Genomic DNA, 23,722 nt, shown 5'->3' on the forward strand with positions numbered 1-23,722 from the left:
TCATGAGGGTTGGGTGATGACCGAAAGGACGAGATCACGGGTACAAGCGGCCGAGATGAGTTTTCTCAGAAGGGTGGCTGGCGTCTCCCTTAGGGATAGGTTGAGAAGCTCAGACACGCGTGAGGAACTCGGATTAGAGCCGCTGCTCCTTTACTTAGAAAGGAGTCAGCTGAGGTGGTTCGGGCATCTGGTAAGGATGCCCATTGGGCGCCTCCCTTGGGAGGTGTTTCAGGCACGTCCAGTGGGGAGGAGACCTCGGGGAAGACCCAGGACCAGGTGGAGAGATAATATCTCAACACTGGCCTGGGAACGCCTCGGGATCCCCCCGTCAGAGCTGGTCAATGTGGCCCAGGAAAGGGAAATCTGGGGCCCCCTGCTTGAGCTGCTCCCCCCGCGACCCGACCCCGGATAAGCGGATGGTGCGAGCGAGAACACACTGCAAGGCTTTTCCATTAATTGCACACTGTTCGTGTTTACTGTCCCATGTTGCAACACACACACACACACACACACAGTAGCAGAGAATGGCCTGCGGGGCAGTATGTACATTGTTAAATACATGAATAGGCTTGAATTTAGTAGTAATAAGGATGTTTCATATTTGTACAAAATGGATAATGTAACATTGCAGAATAACAATGTATATTAAATGTATTGCAGGAGTTTAGCTTGACATTAACCAAGTTAAAGGACAATTAAATGAACCGCAACAAACATGTAGAAGTCAATGTGGGATTTTAATATATAAACAAAAACACTTGACAGAAATTGAATACAATTTGTAAAGGAAAGCAGAGGAAAACATTTTCCCAAATGAATCCTTTCAAAATGTCACCACCATTCCGAAAGCAAGTGAAGAGGTTTGTGTAAAAGCAGTCCTCCCTGACCAGCTCTGTCCCTGACTCTAAACCCTGACTCTCAACCCTAACGCTAAACCCTCTGAGGGCAGGAAGACGTGCCTTCAGTGTAAAGGTTTGAACCACAGAGTAGGAAGAAAAGTGGAAGCAGTAGTGAAGTAGTGAGGTTAGTGACAGACGTGAGGGAAAGGCGTGTGGAAGCACACGGTTACATTTGGGGTCAAGAAGATCACTCCCACTGGAGGTCATTGATCCATCAGCCTCAGACTGCTGAGCTCAGCAGGTCTTCTGGAGGACGAGGCTCAGATGAACTGAGGGGACGGGACCAGCAGGATGTCAGGATCAGGGCGGGTTTAGCTCAGGTGTGTCTACCCCCGACCAAACAGGATCAGGTGAGGTTAAGCTCAGGTGTGTCTGCCCGGACCAAACAAGGACAATGATTAGGTTCAATATTCAAAAGATGCAACATTATCTGAACCAAAGATAAATCATTAAGGAGCAGGCAGGCTTTAGGGCCCCCTACCTAGTCCACTATGTCCAGATAATGCACAATTATGAGGAATCCTTGATGGTAGAGTCCTGGTGGTCCTCAGGATTTGCCTTCCAGATGTATGGCTTCTCCATCAGTCCTCCCGATTCCTGGTGTGGTTACAAACGTAATTTGTCTCTAATGTAAGGTTACACACAGTAGTAGTTTGTCACTAATGTAAGGTAACAAACACAGTAGTAGTTGGGCTCTAATGTAAGGTAACAAACACAGTAGTAGTTTGTCTCGAATGTAAGGTAAAGAAACACATGAGTAGTTGGGCTCTAATGCAAGGTAACAAACACAGGAGTAGTTTGCTCCAATATCAGGTAACAAACACAGTAGTAGTTTGTCTCTAATGTAAGGTCACAAACACAGGAGTAGTTGGGCTCTAATGGCGCGTAACAAAGTAGCAGCTGTAGTGTGTCTGGTAACCAACCACAATAGTACGCCGTAACTTGTACTGGACAAACTAATCCTGCGTTACAACAAGTCCACTGTTTATTTTAGGCAAACTTACGAGGATCCTGGTTGGTGGAGTGAGGTCGTCCTCCCGTCTTGGCTCCTCCATCAGCTCTCCTCAGCCAGAGTCCTGGTCTGGAACAAACAGCGCGAGTCTGGCCCTAAAGTCTGGTAACAAAATGTAGTTTGCCTTATTTTTAAGCCCTTTATTTCCAGTTTGTTTGGTTAATACAAACTTAGAATCCTTGTTGGTAGAGTGCTGGTCATCCTCCAGATTCACGGCTCCCCTACCAGCTCGCCTCCGCTCCAGAAACACGTTCTAGTAAGAAAACACAGCGGTAGTTGGTTAACGCATGTCAAAGTAACAGCTGTATTTTGCCCTTTAAGTCAACCATGTAAGTAAATACAAACATACGAGGAATCCTTGTTAGTCGATTCCTAGTCGTCCTCCAGCGTCTCAGCTCCTCCAGCAGCTCTCCTCAGACAGAGTCCTGGTCTGGAGCAAACAGTGGAAGTCTTGCTTCAACATGTGGTAAAACAGATGTAGTCGTCTGGTATATATGGTACAAATGCCAGTAGTTTGTGGTAGCAGTATTCTACGAGAAGTGGCAGTGAGTGTGATGATAACTTAAGAGTCAAGCTCCATCTACCCCACGACAGACGTCACTCACCAGGCAGGCCCTCCACCAAATCCTCCACCAGCCAAGGGACGCAACGCACCCCACCTCCTGCATCTGAGATTCACTTGTAAAACGGAAGACAAATTTAAACACTTAAATTAGACAACGTCTGCAGATTGTCGCGTTCAGCAATTCATCCACTACGGTCGTAGCAGCACTAGTAACATTAATGGCTCATATGACTCTTGCATAACCACCGTATGAATTAACTCACGGCGTGGCACAGATTTAAAGTCATAAGATGATAAAAACCAGACCTAATGAGCTTGGTGATGGTTACCCACTGGTCCGGTGCTGCAGGCCCCTGGTCTCCAGCCTCAGTCTCCGGTCCACCCTGGCACCACAAGCCTCCGGTCCCCAGCCTCTCAGCCTCGCCTTTCAGCTAAAGCAGCAGGTTTACATCAGCATTTGCCCAACAATAAACTTATTTGACTCATCCGAAACCGAGTTACACAATTAATTGAACTATTATTTTATAACTCAAGGCCAGAAAAGACTTGAGACCAGACATGAGCATCCAGTTTTTGGGAATGAAGACAGAGCAGTCCACAAGTTTAAAGAAGTGGTTCAGGCCATGCATTGAAACTGACCTGAGAAGACTACTCACACACACACACCAGAGCACTGACCTGTTCTGGAGGACTTCTGACAGGAGGTGGAGGTCTGGCTCTGGGTGAGGAGGTGGAGGTCTGGCTCTGGGTGAGGAGGTGGAGGTCTGGCTCTGGGTGAGGAGGTGGAGCTCTTGCTCTGGGTGAGGAGGCAGACACCTTGGGACAAACTACATGTTACCTTTTTAACCTTGTACAGTTCTAGAGTATCTTCTACTGTAACATGTGGGAATGACGGCCATTATTTTAGCTTTGATATTATCCAGTTGCTAACTCTGCACCAAAGTCATTGTTTAATGTCATTCTATTGGGTAGGGTTTAACTTCTGTGGCAATTAATGACAGCAGATATTTAGAACGTACAAAAGCTGAAGTAACAAAGAACACTAAGCAGTATCAAAATTAAATCAAATTTACTCAGCCATATTCAGGTGCTGGGTTCCTTTGAAGAAATGTCAAATTGTCTTCCACCTTGAAATGATTTTTCAGCCTTCACTGATGGGGCCGCAAGTAGAACGCCGTTCTGTACGCAGCGAGAGTCCCGTCAACGTGGTTAAAAGTACGGCGCAACCATCGGAAATTATCAACATATTGTACGACGTACGTGTCAGTATGTATTTAATAATCAAACTTAAGTTGTTTAAGATAGGGGAAACAATTCCCAATGGAAACCGACTGAAAAATAGTTTCCGTTGGCAACGGCTCGAGGTTACGCAAATACAATCCAGAACGTTTCGCCAGATTCCCTTAGGGGACTCCCGTCCAACTAACTGCCAGGTGGTTTCTTATGGTTGTCAAGACTACATTGTTCTATGCTGATAACCATTGGGACTAAATCAAGTGACCGCACTCAGAACCTTCCACGGCGGGAAGCACAAACCGTCCGACTGGAATCCGAACATTCCGGCCGGAACCAACCAAAGAAAAAACAGAACCAGCGCCTCACCTTGAGCTGAACGGAGGAAGATCCTGAAGTCCAGCGATGGTCTTCATTAAAATACAGCCAACAGACTTACCTTGAGGAGATCTGTTTGTTGCTGTTGGTCATTACTACTATTCAGTGTACCGTTACATTATTATGCACCCAGTGTGGACAAGTTATCACTCAAAACCATACGAAGAACCAAACTACCATGTACAACAATGTACAACGCGTCTACATTTTACAATTATCTAGATTATTCAGGGTACAAACCATACAGAGCAAATCTAAACGTTGAGCTCACAGAGAGCCTCATCACCAACAGCAAATCATGCCAGCCAGCCAACACATGTACAGCTCTAGTGAGAAGTGGGCATCCGAGTGAAAGGACTGCCCATATTAAAAAGAAGCCCAATTCCTGAACTATCCAACCATCTTCATGGTTTAAAGATTTACAGACTTGACATTCCGTTGTGTTCTAATCCCCTTAGTCTGCTCCCTCGTTACACATAAAACACTACATCGCCATCACTAGAGTGTTGCATCCTACTCATGGGGGTGTGGTCTGAGTGAGCAGAGATGCATGCTGGGATACAGTGCTGTCTGAAGTCTTCAGTTCTATAGAAACGCCCCTCAGGAGAAACCAAGTGTTTGAGAATCTGTCGTGACATCAGTTACATGAAATGGAATATCCTTCAAGATGGCGCCAGGATTCTCAGAGGAGAAAGGCCAAGAGGAAGACGTGTGGGTTCTTCCTCTCAGCCAGTTGAACACAACAACGGTCTTCATCAGAGTACCATGGAACAGTCTCCTCTTTACATCTTGAAGCCCCAGTGAAGGTTCCCTTACCTCCTCAGCTGAAGAGCAACACTTCAGCTCGAAGAGCGAACTAGCTGGAGTGCCCGGATTGGTTCTGATTTAAGGGAACCAATCGTTCAGCTAGTCCTGTCCGAAACAAATACAGTTCAGCCTGAGAGGACGTGCAACCGAGAGCAAGTCAAGATCCACAGGGCTCTCCATCAATCCAGCCAGGTAGGAAGAGCCGTCTCATTACAGGTCTGAAGGTCATCTTGAATATCCATTTAGGTCTCTTTCCAACGTCAGACTCTCCTTGTGGAATTCCTTTTGGTGTCCATCCTCCATTGATCCTGATTGGTGTAGTCCTAGTTTGAAGTCACTTGAGTTGGGTACTCTCCTTCCTGCCCAGTGTGTTGGATCTCGCTCCGGAGCGTCGCTCAGGGCTCTTCATGTCTACTTGAGGCCCTTAAGTAAACGTGAGGCCGTCCATCAGGTATGATTTAGTTTACCATTCCAGTCACACAGACCCCCGTCTGAACATTATCACCGTCAAAGCAAGCCGGACACACACGCATAGAACAGGCACGTAGAACCCCATGCCAGGTGTGACACACACACACACACACACACACACACACACACACGATAACATTCCATCACACCCGCCCCCCCCCCCCCCAGCTCTCCTGCCAGGGCACCCATAACAGAACAACCAATGTCTCCAGAGACGTAAATTATGTACAACATTCTTCAGTGGCGTCCCACATTGGTGATGGATTATGCTTGGTGTCTCCAAAATGTTTCCTAGGTTGATTCAACATCTCTGAAGTCATGTCTTTGTAGTCCAGTGGTTTCCTGAATGAGGGGTCTTCACAGATGCAAACGGTGCAGCTTTAGTCAGCCTGAGGACAGGAAGGAGATCATCTGTTCAGAAGACCAACCAGTGGAGGGGGGGTGGCTCTTGAGGAGCAGGATCCAGCAGGAGGGGGGCGAGGTGGCGGAGAAGGACGAAACCGAGCGTTGACAGAGAAGGCTGAAAGCGACCAGATGAGAGGAAGAGTTTCCCGAAAATCTACATCGTTTTTTGTGTATGGTTAAATATGACTAAATTATAACAACGTTTTTAGGGCTTAAAAGTCGAAAAAGCATAATAGGTCCCCCTTAAGAACATTCCAGTCCATGTAACTGACGACACGACAGTTTCTCAAACACTGTTTCCCCTGAGGGGGCGTGTCTACAGACCTGTAGACTCGAGACAGCTCTGTACCCCAGTATGCACCTCTGCTCCCTCAGACCACACCCTCAATAAAGCAACACTCTTGTGATGAAGACGCAGAGCTCAGGAGAGTAGAATGAAAGAAGACTGAAGATATCAGAACCCAACCCATTACTCCAGCTTACAATAACTTGGAGCCTGTAACCATTTTAACAAATCATTCAAACCAACATAAACCAAACACCTAAGTAACCCATGAACCAATAAAACATCCTAACTACTCAGATCAACCTTCAGGTAACCGGTTAACTCACCAGGAAGCCAAAATACAACAATGTGCCCAAGAGTAATGAGAAATTAATGACTTACAGTTTGCAGTTATGCTTCATGGTTAAGTTGGGATACTCACAGAACTGCAGTTAAATATCCATGATGGACCTTTGAAGGAAGGAAAAGTTTACTCAAATTTCAAATGAGTTAAACCACCACAATCCCAGATTTCCTTCACACATTATCAGTGATTTATTTATCAGTTGTGCTTTGCAACACAATTCTACTCACATCAGGTTCAGATGAGATGCTCTTCTTTACTTCAAAAAGTCTTTAACCTGTGAAACTGGAAGAGATGTTAACTAAGTCACAACAGACCAAGAAAACAGTACACAAATAAATGTACTGTCCGGTTCCCTTTTAAGTGAAACGCACCAGATGCAACCAATTAACTAATTAAGAAAACCTGCAGTGCAGGTTCGGCACCCTGTGGTCTTCTTGGTAACACTGAGAGGCTATTTCAGCTCTGTGTTTGATCTTAAATGACTTCCCTCATTTTAATGAAAGGGATGAGTCTGATTTGACTGATTTAGATTCAAAGTCTTCATTCAATTCACCTTACTGTGTGCGCGAGTGAGTGTGTGTGTGTGTGTGTGTGTGTGTGTGTGTGTGTGTGTGTGTGTGTGTGTGTGTGTGTGTGTGTGTGTGTGTGAGTGTGAGAAGGAAAGAGACCAGAGAAACTCATTCACTGGTTAAACTGGAGTCATCGCCTACCACCACACACGTTAACACACACACACACACACACACACACACACACACACACACACACACACACACACACACACACACACACACACACACACACCATACAGACACACACAATACACCATATAGATTCACACCATATGCACGCACACACCACAGATACACACATATAGATTCACACACAATATTGATACACACAACATATAGATACAAACCATATGCACACACAAACGACAGATACAAACCATATATATATATACGCTACGCACACACCATAGGTATACACCATATAGATATGCACACACCATAGTTACACACCATATAGATACTCACCATAAAGATAAACACACCAAATAGACATACACCAAAGATTAACTTAATATAGATACAAACTAGATAACCCCCCCCACACACACACACACACACACACACACACACACGATACACTCCATACAGTTCTGGTCACTAAATACTACTCCTTCTCTCTTCTCCTTCTCCCCTCTAATCCTTTTCTCCTCTCCTTCCGTCTCTCTTCCACGCATATCGCATTTTTATTGCCTCTACTCAAGAGAATAGATTTGGGTGGGGATTTCTAGGTTTCATAAACATCCGGGGCTTAACCCAATTTCAGCGAGACCTTGGGTGTTTCCCAATGTCAAGGAAGCATGCTCAACGGCCGCCCTTTTAAGGACACTACGTCATAGAACGCCGACAAGCACTGTGCCAATGTTGAGGACCACGGACATATTATAAAATGGACAACGGATTAAAAAATGGCGCCTATTCCTATGTAAACTGCTCAATGGCGCAGGGCAACATCAAGGAGAGATATGCTTCCGCATCATGGGTCTATGGCTACACCCTACTTCATGACGTACCGGATGCAGAAATATTCTTGTTTTTTAGCGTTGTTAGCATTGTAGCATCATAAGCGAGAGGTCTGAGCGATGGCAGTCGCATTGTTTACAGACCATGGAAGTAATCCCCCGATGATTCTCTATATGTTTAACAATTATTTTAGATTAGTTTGCCCCTTTTTGACTTTATAAGAAAAGCACCTTGTATATACCTTTTTGAATGTTAAAACAGAAATAACAATTACCACTCGTTTAATATATTTCGAGAATCAAATACCCAATATATACACAGACCCATCAGCTGGTGTACCCAGGGAACTCACAAGGTGTTAGGAAGCAAAGGAGTCTCTGAAATGACCCCACATGGTATCATGGACCTATTATGTGTGGGTGCAATAAATAAGACAGATATGATGGTGGCCAGCCCCACGTCAGGTTTCAAAAACAAGTAATACTGAAACTGAATCTCAAACTTGATCCTGAAATGTATTGAACATGAAATATTGTACAGGGAGAGGGCTGTGGCCGCAATCGATGGAGGAGGCAGTCAGGTGTGCAGGAAGACAACAACAGGAGTATGATGGACAGGGAATGAGGAAATCAGGCCTACTGTAGGCCTATGTAAATAAGATTAAAGATGTCTACGATAGCATAAATGATAACTGTAAATGGCAGGTGTACTTTGCTTTTGATGGAGCCATAATGTTAAATTAATAAGCATTTTATTGATGGGCACATTTCAGGCCACTTAAGCACACCTTACATGCATAATTAATAAAATATTAAAAACACTTGGGTGAGGCGTGTTTGTCACTTATGGGAAAGAGCTGCAGTAACGGAATAAGATGCAGCTGGGCAGGGTGCTGAGAAGTGATGCATGAGGCATGATGGTGGCACGGCAGACAAGTAGGGGAGAATGATGGACTGGGATCTGATGAGGAAACAAAGATTTTCCAACTTAAGATAAAATATACTCTGAAGTTTCCAGTTTCTGCAAACAGAAGAGAAGGGGTTTCGTTAAGGCCTTGTATCATTAATAAGATAGCCTGACAATCAATAACAAAAAAAATAAAACAAAGTCTTAGTTTAAAGCCCACTCACCACGTCAAGGTGCAGGCCAAGAGTGGGAACTTAGAACAAAGACTCGCATCACAAACTCAGTCACATGAAAAAACACATAAATACATGAAACATCTAGTATAACTACGAGACCATAAGATACGTTTGGGTTTCTCTCGTTTTATCTTAAAAACGAAATACACATAACATTGAGAAAAGGTAAGAAAATAAAAGTAATAATAGATTAAGCTAAACTCAGTTAGTGAGGTCATTGATCGGATGTGCTGTTCAAAAAGAAATGCACTATTAAACTATGCCTTGTGCTCCGTTATGCAAGCTCCAAGTCTACAATTGAACAATGTCTTTTTGCAGTTTTGAGTGCTTTGTGCCAACTTGTGCCACACTGCTTAAGAAACAGATTCCTTCCAACTAACTATTTACGAAAAATGCAGTCAACTTATGTACAAATAAATGGTTACATTTCAACCAGCAACGAAGTTGGAGTGGCCTACACACATAAATAATTGTAATACACCAACATTGTTAACTGTCATACATAGGTAGCTAAACAAGCTAATGAAAAATTAAATACCAACGCTGAACTGTTAGACTATTAGCAATAATATAAAATGATACTGTAATGCACCTGTTCTTTATCTTTGGATCTTTGGAATAAATGGATCAATATATGGTGAATCACAATGATCTGTCACGGTTAGCGGGTGGCAGGCAGGCAGGTAGGACAGCTCGGGTAAAAGACAAGGGCTTAAATACAAAACACACACAGGGCACGCAACGAGTAACAGCTGAGACACATTAGGGGAGGGAGCAGTAATCACACAGGAGGGAAACCTGACATGTGGAGAAACGATAGTTACGTATGTAACTACGGTTCTATGAATTCCGGATGACCGCCAGAGGCGGTGCTTTAGCACTGGATGTTCCATCTCGCGCATGCAGTGCTAAAGCACCGCCTCTGGCGGTCAGTAGGAATGAAATAGAACAAGAAACAAGATTCCTTAATGAAGCTAGCTTTTTTCTTTCATATTGGAATGGATGTTTGCATGCCATTTTGCGTAACTTGTAGTTTATGATGAAGAAATGTTACTGGGGTTAAGGCTAGGGTAACGGTAAGGGTAAGACACAAAGTGTTTTTGCAACACAATATTTCTTACAATAACACAAGATCCCAAGTTTTGATGACTCCAGTAGGAAACTTAAGATACCTAGATAAATGCTTGAGTGCTCACAAAACATCAACAAGTCAGCAGTGTGGTACAGGGTGATCATTTCTGATATACAGTACAAAAGCTGAAACTATTAGCGAGGAGTGGGAAAGATGCAGACGCAGACGTGGGAAGCAATAAGACACACCAACACACAGTTGCCTGTTGCAAAATGGTTCAGAGTTTAATATAAATAGTTAGGGTTAGCTGGTATGCCGTTATCTGGTATGGCTATAGTCTAATGTTAGCTTAGTTCGTGTTGTTTCGTGATGTTAATCGCTAGTAATAGTAAGTCATTTGTAGAAATATAGCCTATCATCACAGACTGTAGGAATGTCACCCACCCTCCATCGCGAACAACACTGACGCTCGTAATCCTGTAGGGCAGGGGTCTTCAATTAAAATTGAACAAGGTCCAGTTACTAAAAATTCCTTCCAAGAAAGATCCGAACCTACCACGTCCTAATAGCCTTCTTTTGTCAAATACAATCAACACGGCATGTTACCATGTAACTTCAGATGTATTTATTTTCAATTTCCAAATAGCTTACTTTTAACCATGAAAAACTAGTAGGCTAAGACAAAGTAACGCATATTAACATTTCAAGTAAACAAAACAGGTACATTAGGCCTGCAATTCAAGTAAACATATAAAGTGCATAAGGCCTACATGTGAGGTAAGCAGAACAGGAACACTAGGCCTACACTTCAAATAAACACAAAGTGTATTAGGCCTACATTTCAAGTAAGCAAAACAGGTACACCAGGCCTACATTTCAAATAAACACAAAAAAAGAGTATTAGGCCTTCATTTCAAGTAAGCAAAACAGTGTCTCAAGTGGTGTTAGACCCAACAGGTCCTCACAGATCTCTTTCTTGTCTTGATAAAACAATTGCATATAAACCAAAAGCTATGCATTATCCGTTACATCTGAAGACTCATCAATGGCTAAGGATGGGGCACTCTGAACAGCCGCATGAAGCTGTGACAGTGCGTCATCTGATACAATTTCAGATTTTCTGGTTGTCGTTGCAGCTCACATTGGGATTTGTTTTATTTTTTCACACAATTCATCCCTTTGTTTACCTTCAAGTAACGTCTCGGCAGCAGCGTTCAAGCACTCCTTCACAACAGTCGTGTGACTGAAAGTTTTTTTATGTTGCCCCAAAATCCATGCAATCTTAAGTGAGAATTCATTTGCACGTTGCTGGCCTGTAAATGAGTGTGTGAAGACACGCATAGACCTCTCATACTGAGCTCTCCGCTCGGATATTTTCCACGCTCTTACTTCTGACTTCTGGGGATACTTTTCCTCGAAGGATCTGTGTTTGGATTCGTAATGCCGCTTAATATTCCTGCTTTTTAACAGCGCCACCGTTTCAACACATAAAAGACACAACAAAGGTTTTGTACTGCCTTGCGGGAGAATGAACATGTATTGGTCAGTCCATTCATCTTTAAAATGTCTGTTTACGGGGTCAACTTTCCTTATATTCGAGCAAGCCATTTTCTCATTCCAAATCGCTCTTCCGGTAAACAAAAAATTAGATTGGCTACTTTTTGAGTGACGCAATTACGCAAATGCCGTGACAGACGGAGGGAGGGGGGGAGTTCTGTGAGTGCATGATCTTCGCTCGGTGAAGATCATTGATTTTTGCTGTTTTTATGCTGTACTACAGACTATTCTGCCTTTCAATTTGTATTTCAGTGAGAAATGATTTTATCAACATAATTATGCTTTGTATCGTGAAATCATGTATATATTTTTTAATTATTTTAAATTGGTCATGGGTCCGGATAGGACCGTCACTTGGTCCGGACCCGGACCGCGGTCCGCCGTTTGGAGATGCCTACTGTAGTGCAAGGGAGTTCATGTAGAGTCCCAGAGCTAGAATCAAGCCAGGGTCGACTAAAAATGTAATAAATAAAAGCTTTCTGGGGAGATTATTTTTTAAATATATGTATATATATATAAAAATATATATCTTTTTTTCTTGTGAGAGTAGGTTGGGCCGAGCCCCACCTGCCCCTAATGACCAGTCGTCACTGTATATATATGAATGAGGGTAGAAGTGCAGGGGAGAGGAAAATAAAGACACGATTGCTGTAACAATCGTTTTCTCGTTCGATGGATGAATAGGTATGTCATCATGATCATACCGTGACAGGTGCTGCCCCTGTCGTCCAACGCGTCCTAAAGGAGGCCTACCATAGTTTGGCCAAAATAAGTGCACTTCTTGGTGAAATTCTAATTTCCTCTAGTGAGGTCCTCCTTAGTTGAGTTGTTTGAAAAGCACGGAATTTGTAATTAGAGTTTGGGTGTAATTTCACTGAATGTGATGTCGTGGAATAAAAAAGTGTTGATTTGCATCCGTTATTATTATCCGATTTGAGGATCTCGTGTTGAGGAGACCACATTTTATTGACGCTCTTTAAAACTCAAATCTTCTAAAAGAGTGTAAATAAACGGGGCTACTATCTTCTCTGCTTTTCCCTGCTGCACGAGAATAATCACGAGGGGCGATTCATTTCACGACAGGGGTGCGTTCCACGGCGCAGCACTGGAATCGAATCACAATATTTCCCTCTTCAGGGCACTGGCGAGTAAATTACTTACCGCAAGAACACGGTCAGCATCAGATTACCCGGTGCAGTCACACACGACTCTTTGAGGTCAATGTTATATTAAGCAATATTACCCAAGCTAGAGTAGCCTAAGTGATAAAAGTGACACTATATTTCCACTGCATATTTGTGTTGTCCTATGTGTTGCTTTCTGTGGCTGTTTCGTCACAGTAAAACAACTTTGAGAGATGGAAAAAATAGGGTTGAAAATAGATTGTATGTATCTAACATAGAGGAAACCAGAGAGAGAGAGAGAGAGAGAGAGAGAGAGAGAGAGAGAGAGAACGAGAGAGAGAAGTGCAGAGAGTTGTGATTCACAACTCATCTTCTATTACTCTGTTCCTCTTCACAAGTTTTGAAGAGGTACAGAGTTATAGAAGATGAGAGAGGAAGAGACAGAATAAAAGAGTGAGATGGGAACAGAGAAATAGAGGGGAGAGAGTATAAGCAAGAAAGAAAGAGGCGGACAGAGAGGCTGGTTGCATTGTAATTATATAGTCATACAGTGTGTGCTTGCTCAGCAGCTTCACAATAAGAGTACTCTGAGTCTGCCAGTCTGTTTTGTGCAGTAACCTTTATTGTAAAATTAAACACACTTTCTGTATAAATAGCATTTCACATGAAAATCTGCAAGCGAGGAAAATACATAAAAAAACGGGCAAAATCAGATGTCTGAACATTTCAGGGGATAACAGAAGACTGGCCTTTTGTGCAGGTGATATCGGTCGAGTTAAACAGGAAAAAAAAAAAGAATGGAAATCATAGTTCCGAGGTCTAGTAACGTGTGTGGATTTAATCTTGAGAAGAGGAACCAAAGTGCCAAGAATTGTTTATGTGCCTTTTTCCATCACATCAAAATAATGCACACATTGGAAATTGTGGGACTTGCCGTCAAACTTTATTGGTGGTGGACACGTGCACGTAAACTTTTTTCTGCTATAAAGATCCCACTTCATAATTAATTTTATTTATAATGTCTTTCAGTTGGCGAAACTACATTTGGATATACCGGAGGAAAAGCCATAAAACAATGCTATGCTATGTTGTTGCTACTCAAGAATCTAATATCGCCAAATGTTCCATCATGAGCTTGTCATCAAAGGCGACAGCTGAAACAGAGATTTTAGATTTGATCCTCCTCCTCCCTTAAGTGAAGTAGGGAGAAAAACAAAACAAAATGACAAAACCATTGAATTGCCGTGGTAACAGATGAAGTCGCTGTCTCAGGGCTCAAGCATCTCTCTGTCTTCCCTGATTAATGGCGCTGTCATCAGCGTGTGGTGAGTACAAGATGTGATCAAATCACAAGATCTCATCTCTATATTTGAAGTGTTTTTGAATATTTCTTCAGCTTTTCATTAAGTCCTATTTTGCAGTGAGGTCTGTGTGCACCTGTAAACAGGTGTGTGTGTGTGTGTGTGCGTGTACTTGGGTATGTGTGCGTGTGTGGGGGGAGTTGTGTGTGCACTTGGGTATGTGTGTGTGGGGGGAGTTGTGTTTATGTGTGTGTGTGTGTGTGTGTGTGTGTGTGTGTGTGTGTGTGTGTGTGTGTGTGTGTGTGTGTGTGTGTGTGTGTGTGTGTGTGTGTGTGTGTGTGTGTGGAGATAGCCAGGGGCAGGTGTGGGAGTCGGCACAGGGAACATTTGAAAGCGTAAACAGAGCTTGTCTCAGTGTGTGTACTGTCCCCTCTCTGTGGCAGTATGTAGTGTGTGTTTTTACAAACAGACACATCTCCTATCTTCCCAGAACATGTACAGTTCTCTTTAGTTCCTCCAACGTCTGGGACTTGCTAACATGTTCCTGCCGGTAAGTTTTGGTAATTATTAAGCCTTGCTTCACTCTTCGTACTCCCAGTACGACATTAGATAATAGTGTTGAGGACGGACACAAACACTTAAACAAGCACACACACACACACACACACACACACACACACACACACACACACACACACACACACACACACACACACACACACACACACACACACACACACACACACACACATTAAACACAAGCAAACACACATACACACCACACACAAAGCACAAACTTGTGCGCACACACCCATACACACACAAAACAAAAAAGACACCATCCCATAGGCACCCACAAAACACAGACGCATATGTGCACACACACACACATACATTGTACAAAACAAAGACATACACACACAAATACACACACAGCAGGAACATAAGATAATGAATCACCCAGAGTACTGCGTGTGCCCCAGTCTACTCCGGTTGTCCTAATGACCAAACATCTCCATAACAACATCACTACCTCTTCGTATCTCTATCTTTCTTTCTATCTTCCTATTGTTCTCTCTATGATGCTCTCTTCCAATTGTTCTCTTCACCATTCTCCATCCCTATCGCCGTTGTTCTCTATCATTCTTGCACTCTCCATCACCCTCTCTATTGTTCCCTCCATCATTCTATTTCCTCTCTCGTTCTCCCTTATTCTCTCTATCATTCCCTCCATCTCTCTGAATTTGAATGCATATCTGTTAATTATGTTTCTGTGATGGGTACTTGCAAGCATGATGTGTGTGTGTCTGTGTGTGTGTGTGTGTGTGTGTGTGTGTGTGTGTGTGTGTGTGTGTGTGTGTGTGTGTGTGTGTGTGTGTGTGTGTGTGTGTGTGCGCCTGTGTCTGTGTGCTCATGTCCATGTGTGTTTGATTAAACATGCCTGTACATAATTTCTAAAATCTTTGGCTTCGTCATCCTCTTAAATATCCCTCATCTCCTCATCATCGTATGGCATCATGGCTACGGCAAGTCCCTGTTGACGTATTCACAAAATCAACAAAATTAACAGAAGTAGCAATACTCGAATGGAAAGGCTGAAAAGTGCAAAGGATTCACAGAAACGAGTGGAAGAATAACAGGAAATAACAACATATATTTTGTTTCCATTCATACCAGTTTCAAGCTCTCACCTTTTTTAGCCCTACTGGGTTTGAAATGGTTTCTCTCTGCTTCTTTGTGTGAGATTTCCCACAAAGCACCATTAATAACTTTTATTTTGAAAAGTGCTACAATAATAAAGTTAATTATAATTATTACTTTTATATACTAACTTTGTTGAACCCAAGCTAACCATGTATTCTTTATACATGTTTTGCTCCAATAACTTTTCCTTGATTTCACTGCCGGAAACAAACAGAAAAAATACTTCAAATACTAACCAAGAATGGAAACATAGGCCTATGTATGAATTTGCTTTAGTCTGCACCTCATGGTGTCATACAGCATTGATTCTAATCCATATATATATATATATCTTATCTATATGAATGTGTAGCGTGTATATATATATCTGTATCTACATTTGTTCATTTGTACAAAAGAAAAACAGGTATAAGAGGAAAGGCTGATAAAGGGAAACCATCTTGGTTTTTCTTTTTTAGCTGGAGCGAGAGCGACAGAGAGAGGTTTGTTTGTGTGTGGAGGATCAGCCATTAGGAGGACAGACGATGAGGCTGGGCTATCGGAAGTTCAAACGGCTTGTTGTTCAAACAGCGGATCGTTCCGCTAGTGACTCAAGCGCAGCGCTACGACTACGAAAACAAAAATAATTCAGGGCGCCATCCATCCGACCCCTAGTTCTGGGGACGCGAGTTACAGACCAATATCCATCTCCACAGGGTTGGTGTCTTGATCCCGGAAGGCGTGGATAGACTAGAAGCATCCCTCCCATGATGGATGAGGGCTTGTGCCTTCACATTTCACAGGTTGGTTGAGCAGGTGAAAGGCTGAAGGCTAGAGAGAGGGGGGCCGTGCAATGATGACGCATCTATCAAAACTATAGAGGCTCATAGTATCTGCCGTCTGTCTTCCTGCTGGGTAGAAAGTATGGAAAGCATTTAATTCAAATGTTAATGTTCTTATTCCTGGAAGCCGGGGGTGCAGTTAGTCCTTCAATGTGCCTTACTGGACGGTTTCCACCATGTGATCCTTAGTTCCAAAAGTACATTCCAAGCCGCCATCTTGGTTCTTCGCGCCAAATTCTAGAATAACCAAATCACCAGTTGGTGAAAAGGCACCAAAATGGCCGCTTGGAATGTGTGTTAAACCCCCACCTAGCAACCATCTTGGAACAAAACGCTCGGCGGGTGAAGGAATGCGACATTCTGCATTCAGTTCCCCCCCCCCCACCCTGCTAGCGCTGATCACAGCTAGCTGCTTGTTAGCGCTTATCCACCGCGAGGGGAGTGAGACTCATTCGACTTCCCTTCAGCACCGCTCCTCGTCCTCTTCAAGCTATAGCGCCACGTTGAACTCTGTCACCAGGAAGTCCACGTGGTCGCGCTCCTTGTTCTTGAAGGCCTCGGCGATGAGGCGCGCGGCGTCCCGGTGCTCCCGGCCCCTGAGGGAAACCCCGTTCACCTCCAGGATCACCTGACCCACCCGCAGCTGGCCGCAGTTGTGGGCCGACCCGCCCCTCTGGTGGAGAGAGACGAGGGAGAATGAATCAAACACAGTTTCTTTAAAACAAAGATATCAATCTAGTCGGTTCTATATAGAAACGGCAACCACACAAGAGAGACTATTGGATTTACATTTAGCAGACGCTTCTATCAAAGCAAGCAATCAAAATTGGAGCCTAATAGAATAGAACCGCAAAATGCAGAGTAGACAATATTCGTTTTATGCATCTCTGCAAAATGTCAGATTCATCTAACATCAACTCTTCAGTAGATGTGACATTTCTAAAAAATATATTTTTATCAGAATAATTGCACTGGAGGATTGCACATGTATTACAGGCCTGCCCTTTCATAAATGCGTACCTACTACATGATCTAATATAATCTAAAAGGTTAGCTGTCGCCAAGAACAACCCTGTGGAAATTGGGCACGAGTAGCTTAGGGATACAAATAAACCTAGAAACATTTAATATACAACAAAAAGACAAATAAGGTTCATGTTTACACCGCAACACAAACACATCGACAGCAATACTTGGCTTCCCTACTACTTAACTACTTGTTTGTTGGAGTAAGGGGAAAACTCTGTGGTCTTACACTGCTGAAACCAAACAATAAGTCACGGAACCACCGCGGTACCGACACTAAACTCCTCTTAACCATCTGGTCCGCCCTGAGAACACATCCCAAGCGAGGAGTCACGGCTCCGTAAGAGCCCCATCACCACGTCTGACCAGGGAAACAGCGTACGCAACATCAACTCTCCACAAAAGGCCCGGGTGAAGGTAATAAACAAACCCCAGCGTACCCCACCTGGTGTGCACCCCCTCTTCCTCCTCCTCCTCCCCCTGATCGCCCTGCCCCAGAGAGCCATCAGGAGACGCTCTCTCTCCAGCCAGAGAGCCATTAGAGTGAGCCTCTCTCTCTCTTCCTGCTGCAGATGCCCTTTCCCTGCCTGATGAAATGTCTGCGGACAAGGCTGTGAAATTCGTCTCCTTCAGGGGAGCCGGCGGGGCCTATCCGTCAGTGCCAGGGTTAAAGTCTCAACTAGCTCGTCGGTTCAGATAACCCGGACGCATCTGTAATTAATGCTGTAATCGATGCAGCTTCCAACAATGTCATAGATTATATCCCATCCTATAATCCTTCAAAACATCCAATCACGCTACTGCTGAGCTACGCTAGTTCCTGTCCCGTGATTGCACAGCCAGTCAGAGTGGACAGATCACTGTTATTGAGATAAGACATGTCATTAAGTGGGTTGGTAGATGTTAGAAAGTTATTTCAGATCCTTCTCATTAAAGTGCAGGTTGGGGTTAGGGGCTATTCTGCTCAAGGATGCCTAGAGGTTGGGCTGTGGACATCAGGGGATCGAACCCAGTACCTTTTATCCTAACCCTCCTAAATTGGGGTGGAAGATACTTACCGCCGGATGTAAACGGCTAGGTAATTCATTCTGGGACATCATGCTTCGTAATGGTGCTGCCAACTGCAGCCGACGGGTGTTAAATAACCTTCTGAACTGAACTCTGATCTAATCACAAACCCCCGCTCTCTGTACTAATATAAGTTCTGCCGTCCGGGAGCGTTCGTGTCCGTTAGCCAGTGCTGGGGCATTATGGGCTGATGGTCTGAACAGACATAGATCAATTTTGCCCAACTCCGTTCTGGACACACTAATATGTTTCAGCTTCTTTCTTCAACTCTGTTAATAACACCTTCACACAGACGATGGACTGCAAAATAACACCTTCACACAGACGATGGACCGCCTAATAACAGAGTCCAGATAGAGATATATATATATATATATATATATATATATATATATATATATATATATAAATTCTATGTACTTTGTGTAGTTTAGTTGTGTAGGATGAGATGTCTGAGCTGCAATGCAAGCAAGTCAACTGAAAAATGAACCTTTGGTGCTCCTTGATTTACGGAGAACAGCTCTGGACTGAAGACCATTGACGCTCCTGCATTGACACAATGGTAAATGGACGGCATTAGCAAAGCCCTTTCCTAACCAGCGGCCACTCGAAGCGCTTTACAATAGTGCGTAACATTCACCCATTTATACAAACTACACAAACAAACAAATTCACACACCGACGGCGATGTCACCATACAAGGCGACAGTCGGGAGCAGTTAGGTGAGGTTTCTTGCTCACACTCAGGCAGAAGAGGCCGGGGATCGATCTTGCAGTGACCAGTCAACCCCCTCTGCCTCCTGAGCCAAATGCCACTCAATCAAATGATGCATTTCACAAAGGAATAAAAAATACATCTTTGCCTCTTTCTCTAGCAATATGCATGCTACACGCATCCTGGGTGGCTCTGCTGGGCTCCTCCAAACACATGGCGCAAGTCATGATGTTGAAGCCGTTTTATTGTGAAGTTTGTAGCTGATAATAGATGGCCCTGGTGCTCCATGATGTTGCCATGCAGGAGTTCTCTCCCCGAGTTTGTTGTGATGGCTGGTTTAACCTGTGCACTCTGATAACTTATAGTACAACAGGTGTGCAGCCTCACCCAACCCCAGAGCCCAATCAGATCTCACTCGGGCCAGGTGAGGCTGCCTCCACACACGGTCCTAACAAAAACCCTCCCCAGTCCAGCTAGCGGTCCACTGCTGGACCATGGTGTGCTGGTTACCGGTCTGCACTCCCCTCCATCCTGGCCCTGCCTGCCATTACATGAACTCAGTGTCTTCTAAATCCTTCATTTATGTGTTTATTTTATTTATGTCTTTGTCATGCGTTTGAGGGCAATGGCCTCGAGAATCGTACCGGCTCGTCCTTTTCCCCACCCTTACATTTTCCCTTAAGTATTTCGACACCAGTTTCAAGGCTAAAAACATTGACCATCGTTATTTATTGCCATCGCCGCAACAAATTTTGACGAGGGCAAGCAAACGGAATTTACTCCAACATCAAAACTAATTAATCCCAAGGATACAAGATTGGGATGAAAGGGTGAAATCTCGAGGGAAAAGTTGGCTGGGTTGCGTAACACAGGCCCGACTTGAATTGGATCCAGAGTCCTGAATGTCGATGTGTTTTCAGTTATCTTCCAGGGCTGTCATTAGGTATGATGGATGATCTCCATGGGTGCTTTCCACTCAACCGCTTCCCTCAAAACTACCCACCATGTAAGAGATTCCCCGAGAGATTCTCCTCTCTACCTCCACAAAGCTCATCACAAAATGATTAATGTTGAACTACATAAATATGCAACATTGGGTGGAGAATTTTCCTAAAGAACCTTTGTGATAAAAATACTCCGAGTCCATACTTTGTTAGGCTGGCATCGGCAGACGAATAGCAAACTGCAAGTCCGTTGCATTTTTGATATTCAAGTGGCGTCAACAACGGGCGCAAACCAAAATGCATCTGGACGCCATTAGATAGGCCAACAACCGATGACAGCAACGAAACGGGTGATGCACACTAAAGTTATTTTCTAGCAGTCCTCTGTTCTTCATTTAGTAACAATATAGATCTATCCTCAAACATGAACTCCTAACCCTGGCAGGGTCAATGCCCACTCTGCCAGTTGAGCTAGATAGGAAGGTGAATGTAAAGTGTGAGGAGATTTTAAAGCTGAAAAGCTACAATTTGTAACCGTACATTGCAAAAGTGAATATGAGAGTAAGTACGAAGTACAATCTGTTCCATGCGTCATCCTAGATCAAGCTGCCATAACCTCTACCTAATCATTAATGACATGAAACTGATTCCACTGTCAGTAGCTTTCCAAAAAATATCTGAAAACATAATACAGCATTTGTATGCAAGTCTATGTCATTCTATTTCCATAAATCCTTGTCATGTGCTCTGCCAGGAAGACAGGAAACCACCCATCGCGTCGAGAAGCACTCCTCATTTCAGAAGGAGAGGGGAGGTTTAAAATCACACGCACACACACACACACACACACACACACACACACACACACACACACACACACACACACACACACACACACACACACACACACACACACACAGGCGGAGGTACGGGGAGATGAAGACGCATTATGATGCATTATTACCGCTTGTTTACACAGCCCAAGACATCCATCCACCCCCCCCCCCCCCCCCCCCACAGAACCCGAATAAGCGAATCAGCAACGGTCCGCGGCCCCAGTGACAGAGACAGCGCTACGGCGGTATGCTCCGGTCCCCCCCCCCCCCCCCCCCACACGAGATGAGAAGCAGCAGAGATGTGGTGGTGCTGTTTTTCGCTCATCTGCAGACACTGGCCCCACAGCTGCTATAATCAAGATGACCCGCCCTCCCTCCTCCTCACTCCCCCGAGCGAGGGAGCAATGTATGGTCGGGTGGGGGCGGGCGGGTGGGCGGTGCTGGGGTTACAGAGATGGAACCGACGATGGGGGGGGGGGAAAGGTCAACGCCGGCATCCCACAGATGAAATTGATGCCTTTAGAAAGGAAGGACGAGAGACGGATCATAATGGAATGGTTCCTTCCCGTGGTTTTACACATAGAACACCTGTCATGTGGCCCAGACGTATACCGGATGGTGTGTGCCTGGCTCGAATGGCCGGATAACATCAGGGTTGACACTTGACAATGATAAAAGTGGGAGCGGGTATACATTTACAACACCGCCAACTGACAAAAGTATTATTTTTTTCGTTATGTCAGATTAGATCCTGTATGGTTGAAGCACTTTTTATTTGTGTTTTACATTTCTTCACTATTATTCATGTTTATAATTATTGTTTTATTAAGTTTATTTTTACACTTTCTTTAAGAAAAGGGAATAAATGACAAAGAATGCTACTGCTATTGTTTGTGAATTTAGGAGGGTAACCATAAAACGAGCAGACAGCAGGATAAAAGATTTATCCTCAAACATTGACAAACTCAATGCAGCGCGTCGCTAACACAGAGAGCAGCAAGATGAATGGAGAAATGAAAAAGCAGCCAAACAGCCGAGCGGGCTGTTAAAGTCGCCGTTGACAGAGAACACAGCCGCCGAGAGCATGACTCCCTAACTGAAAGTGACAGTTGGCTACCACCCTTGTCTGATAACGTCACCGGTCCTCATTAGCGGGCTGAAACAGAGGAGCAACAGGGGTAACAGTCTTGTCTGGCAGATTGGCCCAGGGTAAAATAACGGCGCAAAAAGCAAGCCATGTGTATTAAACATCCCCAAATCAAAGTGTTTCAGATCTTTGATTCCCGCCACGAGACCACCTGAAAGGAGCTTGTACAAATATATTTCAGCGTGTGTGTGTGTATGTGTGTGTGTGTGTGTGTGTGTGTGTGGGGATGAGACAACAGTTTTATTCCGAGACAACAGTTCCCATGGAAAAAGAGAAAACAATTTTTCTGTTTTTCTCTTCATGAAAACCTATTAAACCTCGATCCAGGGCCCCGGAGAGACCCCCCCCCCCCCCCTGAAAACACCTGAACCCCACCCCGTCCACATCCCCGTCTTTATGTTCTATACCTCCTCCTCCGTGTCCCACTCTCTCTACTCCCGTCGCTCCGTTCTTTAGGTTTCAATGCACTGATTTCCTTCTTTCTTTTGTCACAGGCGGTTACAATCAGCACCTTTCTCTGCGCTGTAATCAGGGGCTCGGTGGTGCGCGGGCTGGGGGGCTGAGGGGCTCTGAGCCGCGTCAGCAGCCCCTCACTGCTGTGTGATCTGGGAGAATCAAAAAGAGAAAGCCTCGACTCCTTCCTCCTTTTATGTGACGCACGCAGCCCCAGACAGCTCTGTGATACGGGCTGGCTTTGGTCCCTTGCATGTTGTTCTAGCAAACCAACGGAATACATTTGCATGTTCACTAAAACAAAAGAAACCGATTCGTATTCTGCAGTCTGCTTGCCCCCCCCCCCCCCCCCCCACCAAAGTCTCAAAGTCTCTCCAATCCATTCCATCCTTCCCCAGTATCTTCTGTTGCTATTTAAATGGTTTACAAGGAAAGCCACCTTGCCAGGTCTCCAAGAAGCAGTCAAAGCCACAAAAATAAACATTGCATTTGCAATTATCCCCACTGCCTGTTGCTACAAAGTGATTCACCCGCACCTAAAGTGCCACATGTATGTGTTTATAACGAGAAAGGTTGGCAGGGGTTGGAACTAAATAACAGCTGTTTTAGTGATATTTGGTTGTGGTAATTGCTGTTATTAGGACTACCATGCAGGACACCGTTCAGGGCTAGTGGTAAACATTCACAGAACCTGGCATGTCATCTGTTCTTGTGCGAATGGTGTTCCCTGGTAGGGCAATAGCGATAATGGATCAGGGGCCTTTGTAATAGAGAAGTTAGGTTTGGTACACACGCATTCAAACTGAAGAGGAGGTGGAGAGGTTTTGTGAAATATCAAGGGAAATATACTGGGAATCCCATTTCTAGTTCAGCAGATA

General features: G+C 44.2%; 1 protein-coding gene and 2 long non-coding RNA genes across 5 annotated transcripts in view; all 3 read right to left on the reverse strand.

The window, feature by feature from the left end:
• Positions 1 to 718: 718 nt before the first annotated feature.
• Positions 719 to 1,518, reverse strand: LOC132447905 (uncharacterized). Of its 2 annotated transcripts, none has more exons than XR_009523255.1 (2): positions 1,381 to 1,518; positions 719 to 1,225 (listed from the first exon to the last, which is right to left on the reverse strand). It is a non-coding gene; the product is annotated as an uncharacterized LOC132447905 (long non-coding RNA). The 2 variants fall into 2 exon arrangements; XR_009523256.1 differs by having other exon boundaries at positions 719 to 1,271.
• A 144-nt stretch (positions 1,519 to 1,662) lies between these two features.
• Positions 1,663 to 4,254, reverse strand: LOC132447993 (uncharacterized). Of its 2 annotated transcripts, XR_009523280.1 has the most exons (6): positions 3,550 to 4,251; positions 3,155 to 3,292; positions 2,806 to 2,907; positions 2,496 to 2,589; positions 2,261 to 2,341; positions 1,664 to 2,164 (listed from the first exon to the last, which is right to left on the reverse strand). It is a non-coding gene; the product is annotated as an uncharacterized LOC132447993 (long non-coding RNA). The 2 variants fall into 2 exon arrangements; XR_009523279.1 differs by having other exon boundaries at positions 1,663 to 2,164; positions 3,155 to 4,254.
• Positions 4,255 to 13,429: 9,175 nt separating this feature from the next.
• The window catches only part of whrna (whirlin a), a 117,361-nt gene continuing 107,068 nt past the window's right edge, over positions 13,430 to 23,722 (reverse strand). The window contains 1 exon segment of the mRNA XM_060037950.1: positions 13,430 to 17,328. Within this exon segment, the coding sequence (XP_059893933.1) occupies positions 17,146 to 17,328 (183 nt within the window). The 3' untranslated portion in view covers positions 13,430 to 17,145.

This window comes from Gadus macrocephalus, chromosome 19, assembly GCF_031168955.1.
Source record: "Gadus macrocephalus chromosome 19, ASM3116895v1".
Lineage (NCBI taxonomy): Eukaryota > Metazoa > Chordata > Actinopteri > Gadiformes > Gadidae > Gadus > Gadus macrocephalus.